The sequence below is a fragment of the Anomaloglossus baeobatrachus genome, chromosome 8 (genome assembly GCF_048569485.1).
Source record: "Anomaloglossus baeobatrachus isolate aAnoBae1 chromosome 8, aAnoBae1.hap1, whole genome shotgun sequence".
In the NCBI taxonomy this organism is placed as follows: Eukaryota; Metazoa; Chordata; class Amphibia; order Anura; family Aromobatidae; genus Anomaloglossus; species Anomaloglossus baeobatrachus.
In genome coordinates, this window is record NC_134360.1 from 176,876,095 (window position 1) to 176,898,548 (window position 22,454).

General features: G+C 42.3%; 1 protein-coding gene across 1 annotated transcript in view; it reads right to left on the minus strand.

Annotated features, from left to right (window-relative positions):
- The window catches only part of DNM3 (dynamin 3), a 576,617-nt gene that overhangs the window by 256,503 nt on the left and 297,660 nt on the right, over positions 1 to 22,454 (minus strand). Inside the window, exon 14 of the mRNA XM_075320993.1 lies at positions 4,696 to 4,804. Within this exon, the coding sequence (XP_075177108.1) occupies positions 4,696 to 4,804 (109 nt within the window). The remainder of the gene's footprint in view (positions 1 to 4,695; positions 4,805 to 22,454) is intronic.

Genomic DNA, 22,454 nt, shown 5'->3' on the forward strand with positions numbered 1-22,454 from the left:
ATTTACTTTCACTTACAGGTTAGTGATGCGGGTGTCTCATAAACGGCTCTGCTATCACTAATCTAGGTTTAGTGGCAGCTGTGCGCTGTTATAACCCCTCATTACCCCAACTGACACTGCACCAGGGCAACGGAAAGAGCAAAGTAAAGCTCCAGGATTGTCACATCTAATGGATGCAACAATTCTGGGCAGCTGGAGGCTGATATTTTTAGGCTGGGTCTCCTCAGCCTGAGAATAAAGACCCAGTTGTCCGGCTTTATCTTGGCTGGGTATCAAAATTAGGGGGGACCGCACGTGTTTTTTTTTAAATTATTTATTTAAATAATAAAAATAAAAGCTGTATGCGGTTCCTCTTAGGCCAGAGAAACACTTGCGAAGAACTTGCACGAGTCTTACATTGCATCACCCAGCATGGCCGCACACAGTCTCCTGACAAGAGCGGGTCAGCTGCATGCAGTTCTATGCAGATGCACACTTTTGGCAGGAGAGTGTGCGGCTGCCAGGTGATGCGATGTGAGACTCACGCAAGTGTGACTCCAGCCTTACGGTGCACTCACACGAGCTGTATGACTCACATGTATCTCTCATCACATCACCTGGCAGCCGCACACTGTCATGTATTTCTATGAAGCTGCATACTCTTGTAGAGAGAGCGTTCGGCTACTGGGTGATGTGATGAGAGAATTATGCAGGTGTGTGACTCTGGCCTTATTTTGATACACAGCTATGATAAAGCCCGACAGCTGGGGGCTACAGCCATGGGCATTATCTGTGCTGGTATCAGAATATGGGGACCCTGCACTGATTGTTTTATTTATTCATTTATTTTTATACCGATACTTACACGCAGACACTTGCACTGCTTTCCCCGCCCATCAGCCGTCCTGGCACCTGTGATTGGTTGCAGTGAGCTGACACTCATGATGGGGGCATGTCTAACTGCAACCAATTACACGCACCGGAAAACAGTGAATATTCAATTAGGGTTAATTGTCGGCTTCGGAAGGGAAAGCGTGACCTGGAAGCAGTATGCGGTCATGACGGAGGTTTGGTGAGTACACTGGGCACGCTCCTACCCCCCTATCCCTTCTACCAACATTTTTAATCTCCGGATACTAGTTCTCATAGACTTATATGGGTACCTATTCCGGATCCGGATCCCGGTTTTCTGCGAGTCCACCCACCTCTACTCATGAAGCATCTTCCTCTCACAACCCAGACTTTCTGTCAGCAACCTCAGCTGAACAATACCTTATTAATCGAGAAAATAGAGCAGACCCACACCAAAGATCTGACGACGTTTACTACTAATAATTCACTTTCCAGCTGTTTAATTTTGTGGCAATCGTTCCTCTTTGTGCAGCGGTGCTCAACCCTCTATATAGTGCGTACATTAATCCATAGACAGGAGAAAAGAATGAGGGGGCACTCACTGACTATAAAATCATCTTTTATTTCTTCATCATTAAAATGACAGTGCAGGTGTACAGGTGAATGCGAACAACACCTTATAACACAAAGTGGACTGAACAATTTTGTTAGAGATTTGGATCTGCCCAAGAGTAAAGGCCCCGTTACACGCAACGACATCGCTAACGAGATGTCATTGGGATCACGGAATTCGTGACGCACATCCGGCCGCGTTAGCGACGTCATTGCGTGTGACACGTAAGAGCGACCGCTAACGATGCAAAATTCTCACCAAATCATTGATTGTTGACACGTCGTCCATTTCCCAAATATCGTTGCTGGTGCTGGACACAGGTTGTTCGTCGTTCTTGAGGCAGCACACATCGCTACGTGTGACACCCCAGGAACATCGAACAACACCGTACCTGCGTCCTCCAGCAATGAGGTGGGCGTGACTTTCATGCGGCTGCTCTCCGCCCCTCCGCTTTGATTGGATGCCTGCCATGTGACGTTGCTGTGACACCGCACGAACCGCCCCTTTAGAAAAGAGGCTGTTTGCCAGCCACAGTGACGTCTCTAGGAAGGTAAATACGTGTGACAGGTACTAGCGATTTTGTACGCCATGGGCAGCGATTTTCCCGTGACGCACAAACGACGGGGGCGGGTGCTTTCACGAGCGACATCGCTAGTGATGTGCTGCATGTAAAGCCCCATTAAGGCTGAGCTCTTATGTTAGTTCGGATTTCTTTGTTTGCAACCTTGATAAAGATCTTGTCTAATATTTCTTTATGGGGGGGCAATCTTTTAGCATGCAACAACATCAACAGTTTAATGAAAGCTCTAAACATAAGTCATAATACAGAGGAATGAATGGAGGTTCTTCATCAATTCGTCCAAAATAAGCCTAACAGCCATCTTGCTGCATAATGGCAGTGTGCTACATTCAATTCCAGTTGGTTATGCAGACCACATGAAAGAAACCTATGCCAATATGAAGCTGTTGAAGGACCTGAACTATGACCAACATTTGTGGCCCCTCTGTGGTAACTTAAAGGTGGTTGCCCTCTTACTTGGTCTCCAGGTTTAATACAAAAACTACTAGGAAAGAAAAGGGGAGGAATCCAGGTCTTAAACATACAATTTTCTTTATTACTTCAAATTAATTGCATTACAAATTATTATTGCATAAATAGTGTACTGTATCTATCAACGGGTTTCAAGTGCACTTGGCACTCTAATCATGATATGAAGTCAACCAAGGAACAAACATTAAGTAAATTCTAAACCAATTTAGAATCTACTTAATGTTTATTGCTGGGTACAAAAGACAAGCAAAAAAGAGTTGTCCCTGAATGAGGAACAAATTTTGTAGTGTAATTTCTGTAACTGTTTATAATTCACAATAAGGTTTAGACAGGTTTTAGTTACTTGAATTGTTGCTAAGTTTCTTCTAAATAAATATCAGAAATTGGTAAAAGTAAATATTCTGCATCTTTATATTTGCAAAAATAATAATGTTTCTTTGTGCATTAATTATATGTAGCACTAAAAGGATAACTATTTGATAAAATAGATAAAAAGCCAACTACAAAAATGTCGTTGTCACATTTGAATTCAGGAGGTCTAAATTAGCAAGAAAAGGCTCATTTCATAACTGAACCTGACAACTATTGAAAATATGGAGAACAGTGTTACACAAGACCCACAAAGTGGATTTGTTCACCAAAATCAATGTAATCAGTATTACATCCATGTCTTTATTTTACCTTATAAAATTGTGCTGGCAGATTCTCTTTAATATTGAATGGAATTCAGCCCATGAAGATCCGGGTTAATATTTTATGAGTGGTGGCTATTTTTAGAGGTAACTTAGAACGCTATATCCACCTTAGCACTGAGACCTTCAATTTTGTGTGTTTTTAAGATCTACCACGTAGCCACTAAGTACTACTACTACTACTACTACTACTGTTTATTGACTTTTTTTTAAGAAATCTACACTTAGGACAACTTGGTAACAGTATGATCTACTAAAAAGGTGACAGACATTGCCATATAAGAGGTAATTGAATTCTAGAGTATGATCCGTGCCACACCTAATGTTTTCATTTGGAGACTTCTGGGTTGATTGTCACCAGTAATTTAAGTAGGGAAACCCAGGAATGTCAACAGACTTTTGGTCTCATGGTCACTAGATCAACATAGATTTTTCAAATAAAAACTGTATACTTGTATATATTTTTGGTATTTTCTGGCATACTAAAATTATAGTTAAAAATGATAAGTTGCAGGAATAGATGGGTAGATCAATTTTTGGGACTCTGGTTGAGCACCCAGATCAGTAGTCTCTGGCCGCTGGATGGGAGGCTTGTGAATCCCTTACCTTCTGGGACACACAAATGATCTTGCTTATGCCCTGGCTAATCAAATACCATACCGGGGATCCCAGGAAAGTCAGAGGCTGTGGAACAAAAAGCGCACAGGGTCTTACCAGATAAAACCAAGATAATAATTAGCAAGATGCACTCACCTAAAGGAGTTGTGAAAGTTGCAACTCCTATATTCAGGTGGTAGCTAGGTGAAATAGCTGCAGCCCTGAAGTGGTCAGAATGGATATTTGAAAGAAACCGGATGTCACGCCGCGCTTATCACCAATCCCAGTCCGAAATAAATTAATCCAAGTCTTTATTGCATTAATTAGGTACAGGTCAATGCATTTCTGGGGTCACAGCCCCCCATCCTCAGTGACTGCTATCTGTCGTGAAGAAGGGGGCTGCGACCTGTACCTTGCTAATGCAATAAAGATTTGGATTAATTTATTTCTGACTGGAATTGGTGATAAGCGTGGCGTGACACCCGGTTTCTTTCAAATATCCATTCATACCGGGGATCCCAGAACATAAGAGATTATAAGCCTCTTGTCCTGTAGCTAGAGACTACTTACCTTTTGATGGACCAGAATCCCGCAAATCAATCCACTAATCTCTAGTTACAGTAGATAATTTTACCCAAAAAGCAGAAAGTGAAATATTACCCTTTAATAATAGTAAAAAAATTTAAAAACATATAGCTAAAGAGCATTTAGTCATCATAAACAGAAGGCCCACACTTATGACACCTTGTCAGGAGCCAGACCAGAGAGTCACCAGATATCATGCAAAAATGTATTACTGGAACAAATATATAGAGTTTGGTTTTTACATTTTTACTGTAGAGAGAATGTATAAATGCAGAATGTAACACAAAAAATAAAATAGTTTTTGACGTAAATATTAGATTACTTACTAGCCTATCTGGGTATACACCAGCTCGAAGCAGAGACGCTTTCCAGCTATCCACTTCTTCTTGGGAGTCACAGGCAAGTTCTAGGCAACGGTAATCTTTGTAAACATTCCTAGAAGCCACAAAATTCAGATGAATCGGTTAAAAATGAAACAGTTCAAATTCACAATAGATTTTTTTTAAATAATAAATGCTGTTAAGGAGCTATACACTGCTAAGAGAATGAAGTCTGAGCAACAAAGAATAACAAGGAAGTAATGTAAATATGAAAAGTAAATTGAGTATGAATAAAACTTTTATTTTCTCCATTCTATAACACATTTCAGGTTAAATTTGAGAATTCATTAAAATGCACAAATTATCTTTCTATAGGGAATGATCATAATAGCTCTTGGCAGCAAAATGTACACGTGAACAAGTGAGATCCTTAATACCATATTCATTGATACAGACAATTGCATTCTCTAATTTTAAAGAATTTAGTCATAACAGTGGCATGCAAGTCAAGATCATCCAACCACAAATGAAATCCATTTCCCAGGAAAAAGTTAAAAAAAAAACAAAACCCTAATATATATACATATATTGTATGTATACAGTGGGGAAAAAAGTATTTAGTCAGCCACCAATTGTGCAAGTTCTCCCACTTAAGAAGATGATAAAGGCCTGTAATTGATATCATAGGTAGACCACAACTATGAGAGACAAAATGAGAAAACAAATCCAGAAAATCACCTTGTCTGATTTAGCAAGATTTTTTTGCAAATTAGGGTGGAAAATAAGTATTTGGTCAAAACAAACATTCATCTCAATATTTTGTTATATATCCTTGTTGGCAGTGACAGAGGTTAAACGTTTTCTGTAAGTCTTCATAAGGTTGGCACACACTGTTGTTGGTATGTTGGCCCATTCGTCCATGCAGATCTCCTCTAGAGCAGTGATATTTTGGTACTGTTGCTGGGCAACACAGACTTTCAACCCCTTCCAAGGTTTTCCATGGGGTTGAGATCTGTAGACTGGCTAGGCCACTCCAGGACCTTCATATGCTTCTTACGAAGCCACTCCTTCATTGCCCTGGCGGTGTGCTTTGGATTATTATCATGCTGAAAGACCCAGGCAAGTTTCATCTTCAATGCTCATGCTGATGGAAAGAGGTTTGCACTCAAAATTTCTCTATACATAGCCCCATTCATTTTTTCATGTACACGGATCAGTCGTCCTGGTCCCTTTGCAGAGAAACAGCCCTAAAGCATGATGTTGCCACCCTCATGCTTCACAGTAGGTATGGTGTTCTTTAGATGCAACTCAGCATTTTGTCTCCTCCAAACACGACGAGTTGTGTTTCTACCAAACAGTTCTACTTTGGTTTCATCAGACCATATGACGTTCTCCCAATACTCTTCTGGATAATCAAAATGCTCTCTAGCAAACTTCAGTTGGGGCCGGACATGTATTGGCTTAAGCAGGGGAACACATCTGGTGTCCCTGGCGGCGTAGTGTGTTACTGATGGTAGCCTTTGTTACAGTGGCCCCAGCTCTATGCAGGTCATTCACTAGGTCCCCCCTGTGGTTCTGGGATTTTTGATCATCGTTCTTGTGATCATTTTGACCTCATGGGGTGAGATCTTGCATAGAGCCCCAGATCAAGGGAGATTATCAGTGGTCTTGTGTGTCTTCCATTTTCTTATTATTACTCCCACAGTTGATTTCACAACTGCTTGCACAGCTGCTTGCCTATTGCAGATTCAGTCTTCCCAGCCTGGTGCAGGGCTACAATTTTGTTTATGGTTTCCTTTGACAGCTCTTCGGTTTTCACCATAGTGGAGTTTGGAGTGTGACTGTTTGAGATTGTGGACAAGTGTCTTTTATAATGATAAGTTCAAACAGGAGCCATTACTACAGGTAATGAGTGGAGGACAGAGGAGTGTCTTAAAGAAGAAGTTATAGAAATCTTGCATGTTTTTAGATGACTAAATACTTATTTTCCACCATAATATGCAAAAAAATCTTGACAAATCAGACAAAGTGATTTTCTGGATTTGTTTTCTCATTTTGTTTCTCATAGTTGTGGTCTACCTACAATGCCAATTACAGACTTCTCTCTTCTTTTTAAGTGAGAGAACTGCACAATTAGTGGCTGACTGAATACTCTTTTTCCTCACTGTATATATATATATATATATATATTTTTATATATATATATATATATATATATATATATACACTGTGTATATATATATATATATGTATATATATATATATATATATATATATGTATATATATATATATATATATATATATATATATATATGTATATGTATGTATATATATATTGATTACCGAAACTGTTGCCACTCTTGAAATTATTCCACACAAAACGTTAAATTTGTTTGCACCTTTCCAAAATTGTGGGTATACGACTTTGTTACAAACAGGTGATGCTTATTCAAACTCACCTCTGGCAAGTAACAGGTATGGGCAATATGAAAATCACACCTGAAAACCAAATAAAAAGGGAAGAAGTTGACTCAATCTTTGCATTGTGTGTCTGTTTGTGCCACACTAAGGATGGAGATCAGAAAGAGAAGAAAACTGTCTGAGAACTTGAGAACTAAAATTGTTGAAAAATATCAACAATCTTAAGGTTACAAGTCCATCTCCAGAGATCTTGATGTTTCTTTACAATATTAATCACGCACCACACACTGATACCATCCTTTTTCATTTTTTTCCCCCTGGTAATCAAAAAGTTTACAACCCATGGCACTACAGCTAATTTCCTTGGACATGGATGGTAAATAAAAATTGATGAAAGGTTGCAACACAGGATATTCCGTATGGTGGATAATCAGTCTCAATCAAAATCCAAAGAAATTCAAGTGAGTGCATCAGTGTAAGCACGAACTATTCATTGACAATTGAATGAAAGTAAATGTTATGATAGAAGACCCAGGAGGACCCCACTGTTGACACAAAGACATAAAAAAGCTAGACTGCAGTTTGCTAAAATGTATTTGTGTAAGCCAAAATCCTTCTAGGAAAGCGTCTTGTGGACAAATGAGACCAAGATACAGCTTTTTGGTAAAGCAAATCATTCTAATGTATACCAAAAATGGAATGAGGTCTGCAAAGAAAAGAACACTGTACCTACAGACAAATATGGTGGAGGTTCAAAAATGTTTTGGGATTGTTTTGCTGCCCCTGGCACTAGGTGCCTTAACTGTGTGCAAGGCATCATGAAATCTGAAGATTACCAAAAGATTCTGTGTCTCAATGTAGTGCCCAGTCTCATGGGTCCTAGGTCATGGGTCTTCAAGCAGGACAATGACCCCAAACTTAGTTCAAAGAGCACCCAGAAATGGATGGAAGCAAAGCACTGGAAAGATCTGAAGTGGCCAACTGTGGGTCCGGTCTAAATCGCATTGAACAATTGAACACCTATGGAGAGATCTTAAAAGTGCTGTTGGGAGAAGGCGACTTCAAATATGAGAGACCTGAAGCAGTCTGCAAAAGTGGAGTGATTCAAAACTCCAGTTGAGAGGTGTAAGAAGCTTGGTGATGGTTATAGGAAGTAATTAATTGCAGTTATTTATTTCAAAGGGTGTGCAACCAAATATTAAGTTAAGGAGTCAAACAAACTTATCTAGCTCACTTATCGAGTTTTGTGTGAAATTGTGTCCAATTTACCTTTTTTTCTTTTTTTTTTGTCTTGTTCCAATCTACACAAAGGAAATAAACACGTGTATAACAAAATGTGTGTAATTACAATAATCTTCTGGAGAAATGCTTCATTTTCTGGAACAATTTCAAGGGTGCCAACACTTTTGGCCATGACTATGTTGATAAATAAATAAATTTTTTCCATACTTGTTCTTATTATTCCCATACATGGATGGTTAGTTGCATCTAGTATTGGGTGTATCGATTCGCTAGACTCCGGTCCATCAGCCAGGTAAGTAGTCTCTGGCCACTAGATGGAAAGCTCACAAATCTCTTACCTTTTGGAGTCACTGTGTGGCGTGACATCATCATTTCAGAGTGATGCACAAATGATGGCTTGCCAGCATGAATAATCAAAAATGGAGCTGGGAATCCCCAATGGTAAGAGATTGTTGGGCCTCCCGACCATTGGCCAGAGACTACCTACTTGGCCAATGGACCAGAGTCCTTAAAATCTATGCACCCAACTTAAGATACAACAATTTCTGAGACTGTATCATAGATCTGAAATAGGTTTGTAGAAATTCATGTACATATTGTGGAAGCAACCTTATTCAGATATCTCTATGCTACTTCCTATTGATGCTGCTTTGCTCCTTTAAATGTATAGAAGACATCTGCCTTATACACCTACATGATAATTAATACAGAGCTGTATGAAGTCAACTGAAGAAAGAATGGCAAAAGACAAACAAAAATACTAAAAAGTGGTATCTGGAGGGGGAAATATGGACCATACACAAAGTTTTGGCCAACTTACCTTTTTGGTTTGTCTTTAAGAAATTCAATAATTTGCACAACAAACAATATAGAACATATTAAATTATGTATCTGTTTAAGAAAATCAAATTAGTACTAAAATCACATTTTGGGTAGTAATATAATTTTGACAAAAACAACCAATCATCTAATAAAAGTTGAACTCATTATGGTCAAAGGAGGAAACTAAAAGGTGGAAGTGACACTTATATGAAACAATCAAGGGTCAACGTGAACAAGTCAGTTCTTCAATCTAAGGATTTCACAAAGAACACAAGGTAAAATTTTGTGATTAAGGACGCAAAGGTTTCGCCTCCAGCTAAACCAAGAAAGCTGGTTGTTAGTTTGACAACCATTATGGTTATCTTGATGATAATGATAATGATGATTATGATGATGCAGTTTTCCATGAAGGCCACACAAGGTTACATCTGGTAATAGTGTAGTAGGTATAACGTTCAACAGTAAAGTAAGTGAAGTGCATTGTTCATGTTTATTTGGCATTTTCAAATATCCATCTTCTGTAGTATTTGTAAAAAGTAAAACAAAATGCTTCTTCCTTGTATACATATGAGTAGATGCTTACTATAATGAATTTGGCATGGACAAAATTTTTAAAATCCTGATCAACTTTGCATGCTATAAATCTCTATGATGGTTTTATAATTTTTTAACTTTAATAGATTCTCACTTTGAATATAGAGATTTTTGGTCCTCTATAGTATTAAGGGGGCTTTATACGCAACGATATTGCTAACGAGATGTCGTTGGGGTCACGGAATTCGTGACGTACATCCGTCCTCGTTAGCGACGTTATTGCATGTGAAACGTACGAACAACCGCTAACGATCAAAAATACTCACCTAATCGTTGATCGTTGACACGTCGTCCTAATCCCAAATATCGTTGCTGTTGCAGGACGCAGGTTGTTTGTCGTTCTTGAGGCAGCACACATCGCTACGTGTGACACCCCAGGAATGAGGAACAACACCGTACCTGCGTCCTAAGGCAACGAGCTGGGCGTCACTTTCTTTCGGCTGCTCTCCACCCCTCCGCTTCTATTGGACGGCTGCTGTGTGACGTCACTGTGACGCTGCACGAACCGCCCCCTTAGAAAGGAGGCGGTTCGCCGGCCACAGCGACGTCGCTAGGCAGGTAAGTTTGTGTGATGGGTCCGAGTGATTTTGTACGCCACGGGCAGCGATTTGCCCATGACGCACAACCGATAGGGGCGGGTGCTTTCACGAGCGACATCGCTAGCGATAGAGCAGCCTTTAGTGTCACGGGTGACAGACAGTCATGTGGTTTCTGGCAATAGGAAGTCACATCGTTTGGCTCCACAAAATGTTTCTTGAGTTTCCACTGTTCCTGCTGTTAGTATTCATTGTATTATGTAGCTTTCCTGCTGAGTTTTCATCTTTTTCCCTTTTGGATTCAGCGGAGCCCTCCTTCCATCCAGTTGCTGATTATCAGTATTCTCCATGTGCCTAAATACTCCCATTTTTCCTGGACCTGTGTGGTGATATTATTCAGTTCATTCAAGCTCTGGTTGCAAGCTGGTGGCTTGTACTCAGCTTTGGTCTTGTTGCTATAACTTTGGTGAACTTCTACCTGAGTCATCTATGGTTATGTTGTTTATGCATTTTTCCCTGTGTGTCCTCCTTGTTGTCTTCTTTAGTGTTTAGTGGGGTTGACGAAGAGCTCATCCCACCCGTTCCCTATTTAGGGTCCAGCACTAGGGATACCTAGGGTCAGGTATCTGGCTTGGCGCATAGGTGCGGAACCTAACTAGGGTGGTGAGGTACCCCAGGGACCAGCGGTAGGGATGGTCAGGGGTCACCATTTTCCCCATCCTTAGACACATGTTTTCCCTTTCCTTCCTTTTCGCCGTTCGCTTGGTGCTTCCCTGTACCAAGCGTGACAATTAGCTTTTACTCTAAGAAAATGGTCTTCTTAACAGAAATTTGTTTCCTTGCACTTTAGCTACTTGTTGCATGTTTATAGCAAACAAAGTCTAATTTTGGTGTTATTCATCTGTCTTGGGCCCTTTTCCCTTCTCCTATGGCCACCTCTCTTTGCTGTGGAACATGCTGGGTTTTTCCAATCCAGCAAACTCCTTTGATGCTATAACTTAAAGCTTTTTAACTCTGACTCAGAGAGGTATGTGCTGCCTAAGTATTCAGAAGCTTTGCATTCAGTTACCACATGTATTTTTGGAATTTTCCTCTCCATTTCTCTCAGCTGGCTAACCCTCTCTTCAGCAAGAATTTACTTTCTGGGTCAGACCTGCAGATACCGTATGTTTGCTGCAAGCATAAAAAACTGATTTCAGCTATACTTGCATTATTAAAACTACATTGCTTTTACAACAGTGTGTGATTCTCTCTGCAAGCTAGTATTTAGTTGCTTGTGCACCCCTCTTGACCTGCAGTTAACCATCTGTTTGCTGTAAGTAAGCATAACAAACTCTTCTCTGCTTATACGGGTGATGTTTGCCCTATTATAATGCTGTAACAGTGTATAATCTTTTCTGCTAGTATGTATCCAGTTTGCCTGCTCATCCCTACTGCCTGTGGTTAACCATCTGTTTGCTGATTGCAAACATATCTGCCATTATCCATTTGATAGCTGCAAATCTCGGACTGTCCATACATGTAAAATTCCTATGTATAGCCAACTTTCTAAGTATAGGTATTCTGGTGTTCCTGCTTTGCTTGTTTGCTTCTCGTCCTGCATACCCTGCTGTTCTGGTCCTTGCTGATCCAGCAAGTTGCGCTCCAGTGTGTCGGCACCTTCAGTCCTTGTTGCTCACCCTGACATGTGGCCTAGACTTGAATCCACATCAAGGGGTGAGACCTTAAAGGGAACCTGTAAGGTGCAATATGCAATAAGCTGGATCATTCCTTTGTTCAAAGGTGTAATATGCACCCAGAACCATGATCAGTTGCTAATCCCTACCTAACCATCCCTGTATACACTAGCATAGATAAAGGGATCTTTAGAAAAAGTATTTCTAAAGATCTTTTAACTTATGCTAATGAGTGGGGGGACTAGTCCCAAGGGCGTTATATCCCCTGACTAGTCCACCCTGTTAGCATGCTAGCATGCCTACAGGGGCCCACTAACATGCTATTCAATGCAGCGTCACTAGCGGTGATGCACGTACATGTGTTCGCTGTGACTGCGCTTCTGAATGCCGGGCACTTCCAGTCATGTCCAGTATGAAACCGAGTGTACGCATCATGGCTTCAGAGAGGTGTAACTGTGCATGACTGGAAATGCTGGGCATTCAGAAGCGCGATCACAGAGAACACAGGTATGTGTGGCACCGGTGGTGACGCTGCATTGATTAGCATGTTAGTACACTTCTGTGGGCGTACTAACATGCTAAGAGGGTGGACTAGTCGGGGAAATAATGACCCTGCGTCTAGTTACTGCGCTCATTAGCATATAATAAAGGATCTTTAGAAATACTTTTTCTAAAGATCTCTTTATGTATGTGTGCCGCCCTGGCAAAACCAGGGTGTCACAGAGGTCTGCATACATATTTATGGTGCAGAGCTCACTCTCCCTTGGGGAGTTTCCCACACCAATACACACCAGCCAATCAGGCCCCACTCGCCCCCTCCTCAGGAAAAGGGGAGGGGGAGAGAGGAGCTTGGAGAGAGCAGAGTGTAGTTTCAGTCAGTCTGCAGGAGGAGAGAGGGCTGGAAGCAGCTCCCGTGTGGGGCTAGGAGAAGTGGCAGTGAGGGCCTCAGGAATCCGAGTGGGCCTGGCTCCTGAGCAGGAGGTGGAGCACGGAATCCGTGCCCCGTACTGGGAGCGGCGGCAACAGCAGCGGTAGCGGAACATGGACGGCTACCCGCAAGTTGACAGTTATAAGTTAAATGTTTTAAAGTTTTAAAGGACTCGCTCCTGCAGTAACCCTCGACCTTTGTTGAACGTCCCCAAAGTTCCGGGGGACGCCATCCTGCCTATAGGGTGGAAAGAGGAGAACCTTGCCCGACTTGTTGAACGTCGCTGGGGTCGGAGCCCCAGTGGGCGCCATCAGGGGTCGGAGCCCCTGGTGGAGGACGGCAAGGAGTTAAAGGAGTGAGGACTGTTTTCATTTACAGAGCCCAGTTAACCATACCCGCACTGCAGGCAGTGGAAGACTGCGGTCTTTATGGACAGTGTCACCGTGAGTGAAGTGGCATTGGGGACCCGTGCTGCCCTGTGGTGGACTGAGGGAAAGTTGCTGGAGGAGGCTGCGTCGGCAGCAGAGTCAACACTTTACAGTTTGAGCAAATGTACCTCCCGATGTGGGAAGATGCATGTTTGTAATGTTTAACTTTTCTTTTTTCCCGTGTAATAAATGCAGGTAGCTGGACAGACTGTGGACGGTCTGTATTTTACCAAGGGGGAGTGTGCCGCCCTGGCAAAACCAGGGTGTCACAGAGGTCTGCATACATCTTTATGGTGCAGAGATCACTCTCCCTTGGGGAGTTTCCCACACCAACACACACCAGCCAATCAGGCCCCACTTGCTCCCTCCTCAGGAAAAGGGGAAGGGGAGAGAGGAGCTTGGAGAGAGCAGAGTGTAGTTTCAGTCAATCTGCAGGAGGAAAGATGGCTGGAAGCAGCTCCCGTGTGGGACTAGGAGAAGTGGCAGTGAGGGCCTCAGGAATAGGCCAGCCGCTTGTGGGGACCCGAAGTGGACTGGGAGAGGGTAGTGGCCCCCCCGGTGCAAGCTGTTGGGACCCTGTCCGGACCGGTGCACGGAGCAGACACAGACACAGACCTCAGGCAGGAAAACAACACCTGAATTACACACACCGTTGTGGGACCCGTCCTCACAGCAGCCGTGGACACCAGCTACCAGCAACTTAGTTAATTCTTGGACTCGAGTCAGTTATTGCCTTATACTGTGAGTACTCCTGCACTACCCGGTCCAAGCCATGGACTGCACCCGTTACTCCCCAATCCACAACTCCCAACTGGGCCCCGGGACTACACCTCCCCTACCCGTGGAGGGGATTCCACCTTGCTGCCCCACACCACCAGTACCGGGCACGGCCCCCAGAGGCAGCGGTGGTGCCACCATCTCATCACCGCAACCCACGGGTGGCGTCACGGACAATTCCCCTGTACATAATCCCCTTCCTGCTGTGGAGCCTGGGATCACAGACCAGGTCACGCCACCGTACACCTACAAAAGTGACCCCTTGGCCCGGATCTGAGTACCCCTTATCCCTGGGTGACACATATGTTACTAGATACAAGGACAGTTAGGCAGGGATTAGCAATATACACCCAGAACTGCTTGTGGTTCTGGGTGCATATTGCACCTGACAAGTTCCCTTTAACATTTGGAATTATTTATTAATCAATTTGCTTATAAATTTAGTTTTACTCCTCATAAATTAATGTAGCTGTGTGACCCTTTCAATTTTTAGTTTTCATTAGTTTTTTAGAGGGGACATTTTTAGGCACAAGTTTTACAGGTGGTAACAATTGTTCATCATTATGAATCACATCAAAGGGAAGCCTTTCAATTTGGAAATGCAGTAGGCAGCAGGTCAGGATCAGGAAGGGCTGAAGCAGATTATAGCTCTGTGGGTAAAGATTCAGTACAACTTGTATTTTATTTATTGGAATCCCCAGCCATTTGGGGCATAGGAGTCAATAGGTGATTTGTCCATCATGTCACCTAACATACTTGTTACAATTGGGTTGATCAAAGTAATAATTGCAGCTCCAGCCAGTAAACCGATATAAGCCACCAAAATTTTAGACTTATTTGACTGAATGTGAAAATGACTAAAACATAAATTGGAATTGCAAAATCATGAAACAAGACGAAAATCTAAGACCAAACAATAAGAGTTAAGTTGAGCCATCCTCAATTAATATATTGATAGCCTGTATGTTTTCTTTATCGCTCACACATTACATGCGGGTCCTCCCTGCGCCTTCAGTCCTCAGTATGTGAGGGCTTGCAATAGTTGGGGACAGCAAAAGTAAAGACGTTATGTGTCTGGAATTATATTTGTGAAACGATCCATCTGCTCCTAGTTAGCTGCAGTGTATGACTAACATTTTCTAACTAGGCGTGTTCCCTTTTCGGCGTGTCACTGTAAACCAGATCTTCATTCATTGAATTAACCCATTTACTTTCTATGAAGAAAAAGATCTTGCAGATATCCATCGGTATTTTCCTTGATTAATTTAAAATCACTTTATTTTCTTATGTCATGTAATCAAGAATCATTTTAAGAAAAGAAGGTGCACAGCAATATTGACATAAATAATATAGCAGGGTGCTGCCACCAGCAGTATAGGTATAGTTCACAAGGAAAGAGAAAAAGGACTGCTTAAAACGGGAAGCACACCTAACAATCATTAAATAAGTAGGATTTTATTGAATTACAAGGAAGATTAAAAACAGTTAAAAACATGTAGCCCACACCTGGGTGTCTCCATAAACCACAATTGTCTACGTGGAATACACACTTACAATAAATCAAAAATACAATACATTGTAAATCATAACACACCAATACCCAGTATTGTTAATGAGGTTAGGATCACCAAAGTATCCGATATATCAGACCATCATATAGTCCCTAAAATAGAGAATCAATACATATTTCCATTATGGGAAAAGGCTGATACAACAACCCTAGTCAGTTTGTTACAGACCAATGGTGGACCCAGCTGGATAATTCAACCTCACTTCATGGAAACCCCGGGATACGCCCCACACGTATCGCCGCTAGGCTTCATCAGGGACAGACAAGAATCCGCTTTTAATAATTAGTGAGGAGTTATAGCATAAACTCCAGACCTACTGATGACGCCCATGTGATGCATGGATGATTGAAGTACTCAGCTTCGAATGTTATTTAAAGACATTACACTGTTACATCTCATTAGACTTCCGTCACGCACATAAGACGTGTCCATGTATTACATGGTAACATGAAATACAACATTTATTCCATTAGGAAGGACAAAGCTATCACCTGGAGCACAACTTATTCTAAAAGCAGCACATTTCCTCCTGAGAATAACTTATAAAGGGAGATGAGAACAGAACATTTTTTTGTAGGCAAATCACTTTGTGTAGGTCCCGGAAAATCTCCCTGATTTCAGCATCTGGGCTCATGATGAGAAACAACGGCAAGACAGAATAAATTCTGAAAAGGTGTTATGAAGATTGATTTCTCTCATACAATGACAAGAAGCCTCCTTGAAAGTAGTGTACCTCTTGGGCTACAAAAGACTTGGCATGGGCTGAATGAACGAGTGGTTTTCAACCCTTTGTACAGAAATCTAGAATTTGCTGCTAGCTGCCATTGGTTGAAGCTGAAAGCTGGTGGAATCAGAAAAGTGAGGCCAATCCAAGATCCAAGAAGCATAGTCAGACTAGTCACAGTGATGGCAGGTAAGGTTTTCTCAAAATTGTAACCAAGCAGAAGAATAGGGCAGGCAATTGTCACGCTTGTCAAGTGTAGCAAGCGTGACGGGATGTGTTTAGACTTTTGTGCGTCTGAAGCACAACAAAAAACACCAGAAAAGGGGGGCACCAGGGACACACAAACAACAGGAGACTCTGAAACTAGTGAGAGGGGTACGTGAGCACCTCCTAACCTCACCTGTAACTGTCCCTGCTCTCCTCACCAGTCCCTATACAGTTTCCGCAACTGTCGCCTAACAGAACCTGGGACCCTATAAAGGCCCTATAGTAACCCTGACTAGTGAGGGGCAGGTGGGGTTCACTAGACCTCACCACTGCACTAACAACACACCAGGGAAATAAAGACAAGCAGGGGAAAAGATAACAACAAAAAGATATAGCCTGAGCACAGGAACCAGACCAGCAGAACCTTTCTCGGAGACAGCCAGGACACAAATGAGTTTGTATCTTCAGCAGGGATTGCTGGGATACACCACTATTATTTGAAGGTCAAGGGCATGACTACTGAGTAAATGCAGATGATCACTCAGCAAGGAACTGCTTAAGAAAACCTGCAGTAGCAAAACTGGAACTTAACCACTACAGTGCCAAAAGAAATGAAACCCATTTAAATGAAAAGAGACAGTTGAAAGGCTCCAGTCCAAAGGCTGTCACTGGTCTCAACATGCAGGGAGACGATCGTGACCGCAATAGAAAAGAATCAATGTCAGGATAAGAGCTAAATCAGAAACAGGAAAACAATGCTGAAAAATTAAAACAAGTTCTGGAGAAACTTATTGCCAAATGATGTCCTAGACAAAGGAGGATCTCCCCCGCCATGTGACTACAGCTGGAAAATCCGAGGAGACTGGAGCTGAGGAGACCTCTGTTGAGCTGGAACCCGCTGCAAGAGCCATAGCCATGGCAATGAAGTACCATAACGTGCATTAATAATGAAGATTACAGTTTAGGATCACTCTTCCTATACTTATCATCTCTCATCTTGTTTAGCGGTAGAGATGACACTGGCTCCTCCTGCTTTTGTGATGCTGACCTGAGGCATCATGGGAATGGTAGTCCAGCACCAAAGAAGATAGCAAATTCAATCATTTTACTACTCCGGTAAACTTTTGGAAGACAACACTATTGTAAAGCAACACATAAAGAATGTCAAAAGCAATAAGTAAAATATGTATTATCAATTATTCTATGAGAATCCAAAAGTTACAAAGTCAACAACTTGGAAACGACAGAACATACTTAATTTACAGAAATACAGAACTTTGGAAGCCAACATTACTAGGGCTTTGAAATAAGGGAATGCTATCTGGAAAGAAAACTGTCTCCTTTTCTTGTGAAATCTAATTTAAGGAGATTTAAAAAAAATGTAAACACTTGATACTTTTTTGGCCACATTGGTATACACATCATTCTAAAGAATGTCACTTATAATTAGCCAATCTACATTGAAATAATCAGGAAGCTTGTATCTAAACTGTAACTTTATCTTCTACCTTTAGTTCTGGACATGCCTCCTGGAATGCATATACTGTAACATAACTAGACACTGAGCATTTTATAAACATAGCCCTTAAGTTCCTGCAGCTTATAGTTCGTCTTCACATTCAAAACACAAAAGCTCTGGAATCATTGTCATTGGAAGCCATCTAACCCAAAAACAAACATGATCTACTGGAAACCCATGTTGGAGTTTTTTTTTAATAATTAGTACTGTCAATGTCAGTAAGGTTTGGCATACTGCCCACCCTGCAACGACAAGACCAACTCCCCAACCCTAGACTCATAAGCAATGGCCTCACTGTAAGTGACACTTGGAAGCCAAATGTTTTAAGCTCCAGTAACCCATTAAAAGGCTTACCTTATTTTTTAAATTATAAAACGCACTTTTCCTCCCAAAAATCTGGGAGGAAAATGAGGGGAGTTTCTTATAATCCGAATGTAGCTTATCAGGAGAGGTGGAGTGGGGGCACAGGAGATGATGAGGGCACTGTGCTGTAGGCCGCAGGTGCTGTGTTGTGGGATTTCTGCGGGCTGTACTGCGGCTTTGGGCTGTGCTGGGGCTGTCATTCTAAAAATGTTGGCGGTACAGGTTTCAAATAATGGTGCCTGAAGTTGGCGCATGCACAGATAGAGCTCACGACTCAAGATCTCATCTGCGCATTTGCCGCCTCCGGCCCATTGTTCTCCCTGCAGCAGACTTAAGGAAAATGGCACCTGGAGGTGGCACGTGCACAGATAACGTCTTGGCTTGTCATTGAGCAGAGAGCTCCATCTTCGCACAAACAGACTCCGGGCGCCATTTCTTTGAAGCCCACACCGCTGACAGTTTCAGAATGCTCCTCCTGCCTCACAGTGCCCGCAGCAAGCATATGGGACACTCGCTACACCGCCTGCAGCATCGCCCTACTCCACCACTGCCCCTGCCTCCTGTGATCCTGCTCCCCCACCTCTGCTGCACCCCCTCTGGTAAAACACCACAAGAATATAAGGTGGACCCCATATTTTTTTCCCTTTTTTTTCCTCTAAATTTTGGATGCGTCCTATAATAATCTGGTGCATCTTATAAAACTAAAAGTACGATACTTTAGTAGCAAAAGATCAACTAAGGGGTGCTTCACACACAGCGAGATCGCTGCCGAGATCGCTGCTGAGTCACGCTTTTTGTGACGCAGCAGTGACCTCATTAGCGATCTCGCTGTGTGTGACACTGAGCAGCGATCTGGCCCCTGCTGCGAGATCGCTGCTCGTTACACACAGCCCTGGTTCGTTTTCTTCAAAGCCGCTCTCCTGCTGTGACACACAGATCGCTGTGTGTGACAGCAAGAGAGCGACAAATGAAGCGAGCAGGGAGCAGGAGCCGGCGTCTGACAGCTGAGGTAAGCTGTATCCAAGATAAACATCGGGTAACCAAGGTGGTTACCCGATATTTACCTTAGTTACCAGCCTCTGCAGCTCTCACGCTGCCTGTGCTGCCGGCTCCGGCTCTCTGCACATGTAGCTGCTGTACACATCGGGTTAATTAACCCGATGTGTACAGCAGCTAGGAGAGCAAGGAGCCAGCGCTCAGTGTGCGCGGCTCCCTGCTCTCTGCACATGTAGCTGCATTACACATTGGGTTAATTAACCCGATGTGTACTGTAGCTAGGAGAGCAAGGAGCCAGCGCTCAGTGTGCGCGGCTCCCTGCTCCCTGCTCACACTGGTAACTAATGTAAACATCGGGTAACCATACCCGATGTTTACCTTAGTTACCAGTCTCCGCAGCTTCCAGACGGCGGCTCCGTGCAAGCGCAGCGTCGCTTGCACGTCGCTGCTGGCTGGGGGCTGTTCACTGGTCGCTGGTGAGATCTGCCTGTTTGACAGCTCACCAGCGACCATGTAGCGATGCAGCAGCGATCCTGACCAGGTCAGATCGCTGGTCGGATCGCTGCTGCATCGCTAAAGTGTGAAGGTACCCTTACAAGACCAGATTATCAAAGGACTGATCAAACAGGTAATCCCAAGGAGTCCCATAATATGAATGTTGAGATGAGCAGAAGGAGTTAACCTCTTCACCCCTGAGCCTGTTTTCACCTTCCTGACCAGGCCAATTTTTTCAATTCTGATCAATGTCACTTTACAAGCTTATAACTCTGGAAAGCTTCTACAGATTCCAGTGATTCTGAGACTGTTTTTTCATGTCATATTGTACTTTATGTTTAGTTGTAAATTTAGGGCGATGTTTTTTGCTTTTATTTGTGAAAATAACAACCTCAGCACCTACTTCAGCTGGATGTGCATGTTAGGACGCACATCCAGCTGGAATGCATTGCAGCGCAGAGAGCCATCAGGTCCCTGCACTGCAATACATGCTGAAGGACAAACAAAGGCTGGCAGCTAATGTCAGTGTGTCTGTTATTGGGGGAATATGGCAGTGACGTCATGCTTTGCCATACCAGGTAAATCGACATCAGCTGCCTGCCACTGTACTGGCTAGAGAGGAGGACGCCGCATGGCAGGGAGCGGAGCAAGGTGCGTAGAATTTTTTCTGTATTTTTTTATGCCTTACAGGCAGAACAGCAACTATATGCAGTATACCAAAAAGGGTCCCAGGATAAGGACATAAATACCAGGATGTGGACATATATACCAGAATGGGAGACATATTTACTTTGAAGAGATAAAGGATGTTGACATATACATCAGGATTTGATGAATACTGTATAATCCACGATGGGGGACATATATCAGGATTGGTCCAGTATGGGGATATATATTTCAGGATAAGGCCTAGGATGGGGGACATATGTAGCAGGATGGGAAACATATTCTAGGATGGGGTCTAGGATGGGAGACATATAAACCAGGATTGGTCCAGGATGGGGGAGATATACTGTATACCAGGATTGCCCCGGTATAGGGACATATATACCAGGATGGGGCCTAGGATGAGGGACATATATACCAGGAAGGGGCTCATGAAGAAGGATATTTGTACAGGATGTGGTAGATTACTGCATAATGAATAGGGGGAAACACGTATGTATTTATAGGATTTAGAAAGCGACAAAGGCCAATACATCTGACCAACATGTGTGTGTGGGGGGGGCATAGATCTAAATTTTGCACAGGAGCCCATCAGATTCTAGGTCACGCCACTCATCATCAACAAAGGCTTTTGTATAAACTGTTAAATAAATTTCAGTAAGCGTGTTCAATACTTTTTCTCCTGTGTCATTTCACATTATTACACAAAACTTAATACTTATCTCTCCCGCTGTATATGTATAGATAGAGAGATATATTTAATTATATTTAAATACCATATGCCTTTATATATCCTTGTTTATTTACCTGAAAATTATATATTTACTTGAAAATATATACTATAATCCACAATCTACATCAATGATGATCGTATTATCTTTGTGCTTTGGATCAAACAGCACAAATTGCTTCCATGTTGCCAAATGACTGTGGTTTTCAAGGGATTATTGTAGTGTTACCGAATGTCATTCTTAACAGTTCTGTAGATAAATGGGTTATCTGTGGCAATGCTGACCTCTTTATGTATGGAAGATGTATCCTACATTATCTATACTAGTCTTTCTATGAATGTGTTGTAGTAACACACTGAGGCGTTATTCTGCTCTTTTGCCTACATGATTGGAGACGCTATTCACCAAACAGGAAACGCCTGGAAATTACAATATATGAGAACCATATGAGAACTGCAAACAAAGCGAGCAGGGGCAGAGCAGGACAGCCAGCCGCAGGAGCGAGGATAGACGAAAAAAGGATTCTCTAGTTCTTTGACGGTGGTGACTTTGCCAAGTATTTTAGTGATCCCCTGTGTCTATTCTGGCTACAATTGTTCACATTTCAAAACAACATGGCTGAAAGTCTCCGACATTGTATTTGCACAACTAGAACTTGGATAACAGCACTTACAGTATATAGAAACTTTCAGAAGTTCTCAGATACTTTAGATACTTGTGTGAGTCACCTTGTAATATAGTTTTGCGTTTTTAAGAAAAATATCATCTTGAGCTTTTGGCTAAAAACAATTTTGCAATATGGATTCATGAAAAATGTTGAAACATTGCCCTTCTACTACCTCTCTCTATGACTGTGCATTGTACACTACATAATGAGTTAACAGTGAACTATCAGTGAACTCATTTTATTGGCAGGGATTACATCCCTTATCTCCATTGTACTGAACCATCTTCTAGGTTGAACATGACAAATTGTTATGTCATTGTTATAGCAAATTGTTTCTTCTGTCAGATTCTTAAAGGGAACCTGTCGTGTCCCATGCTACTAACCTGCATATATGGGGTTTA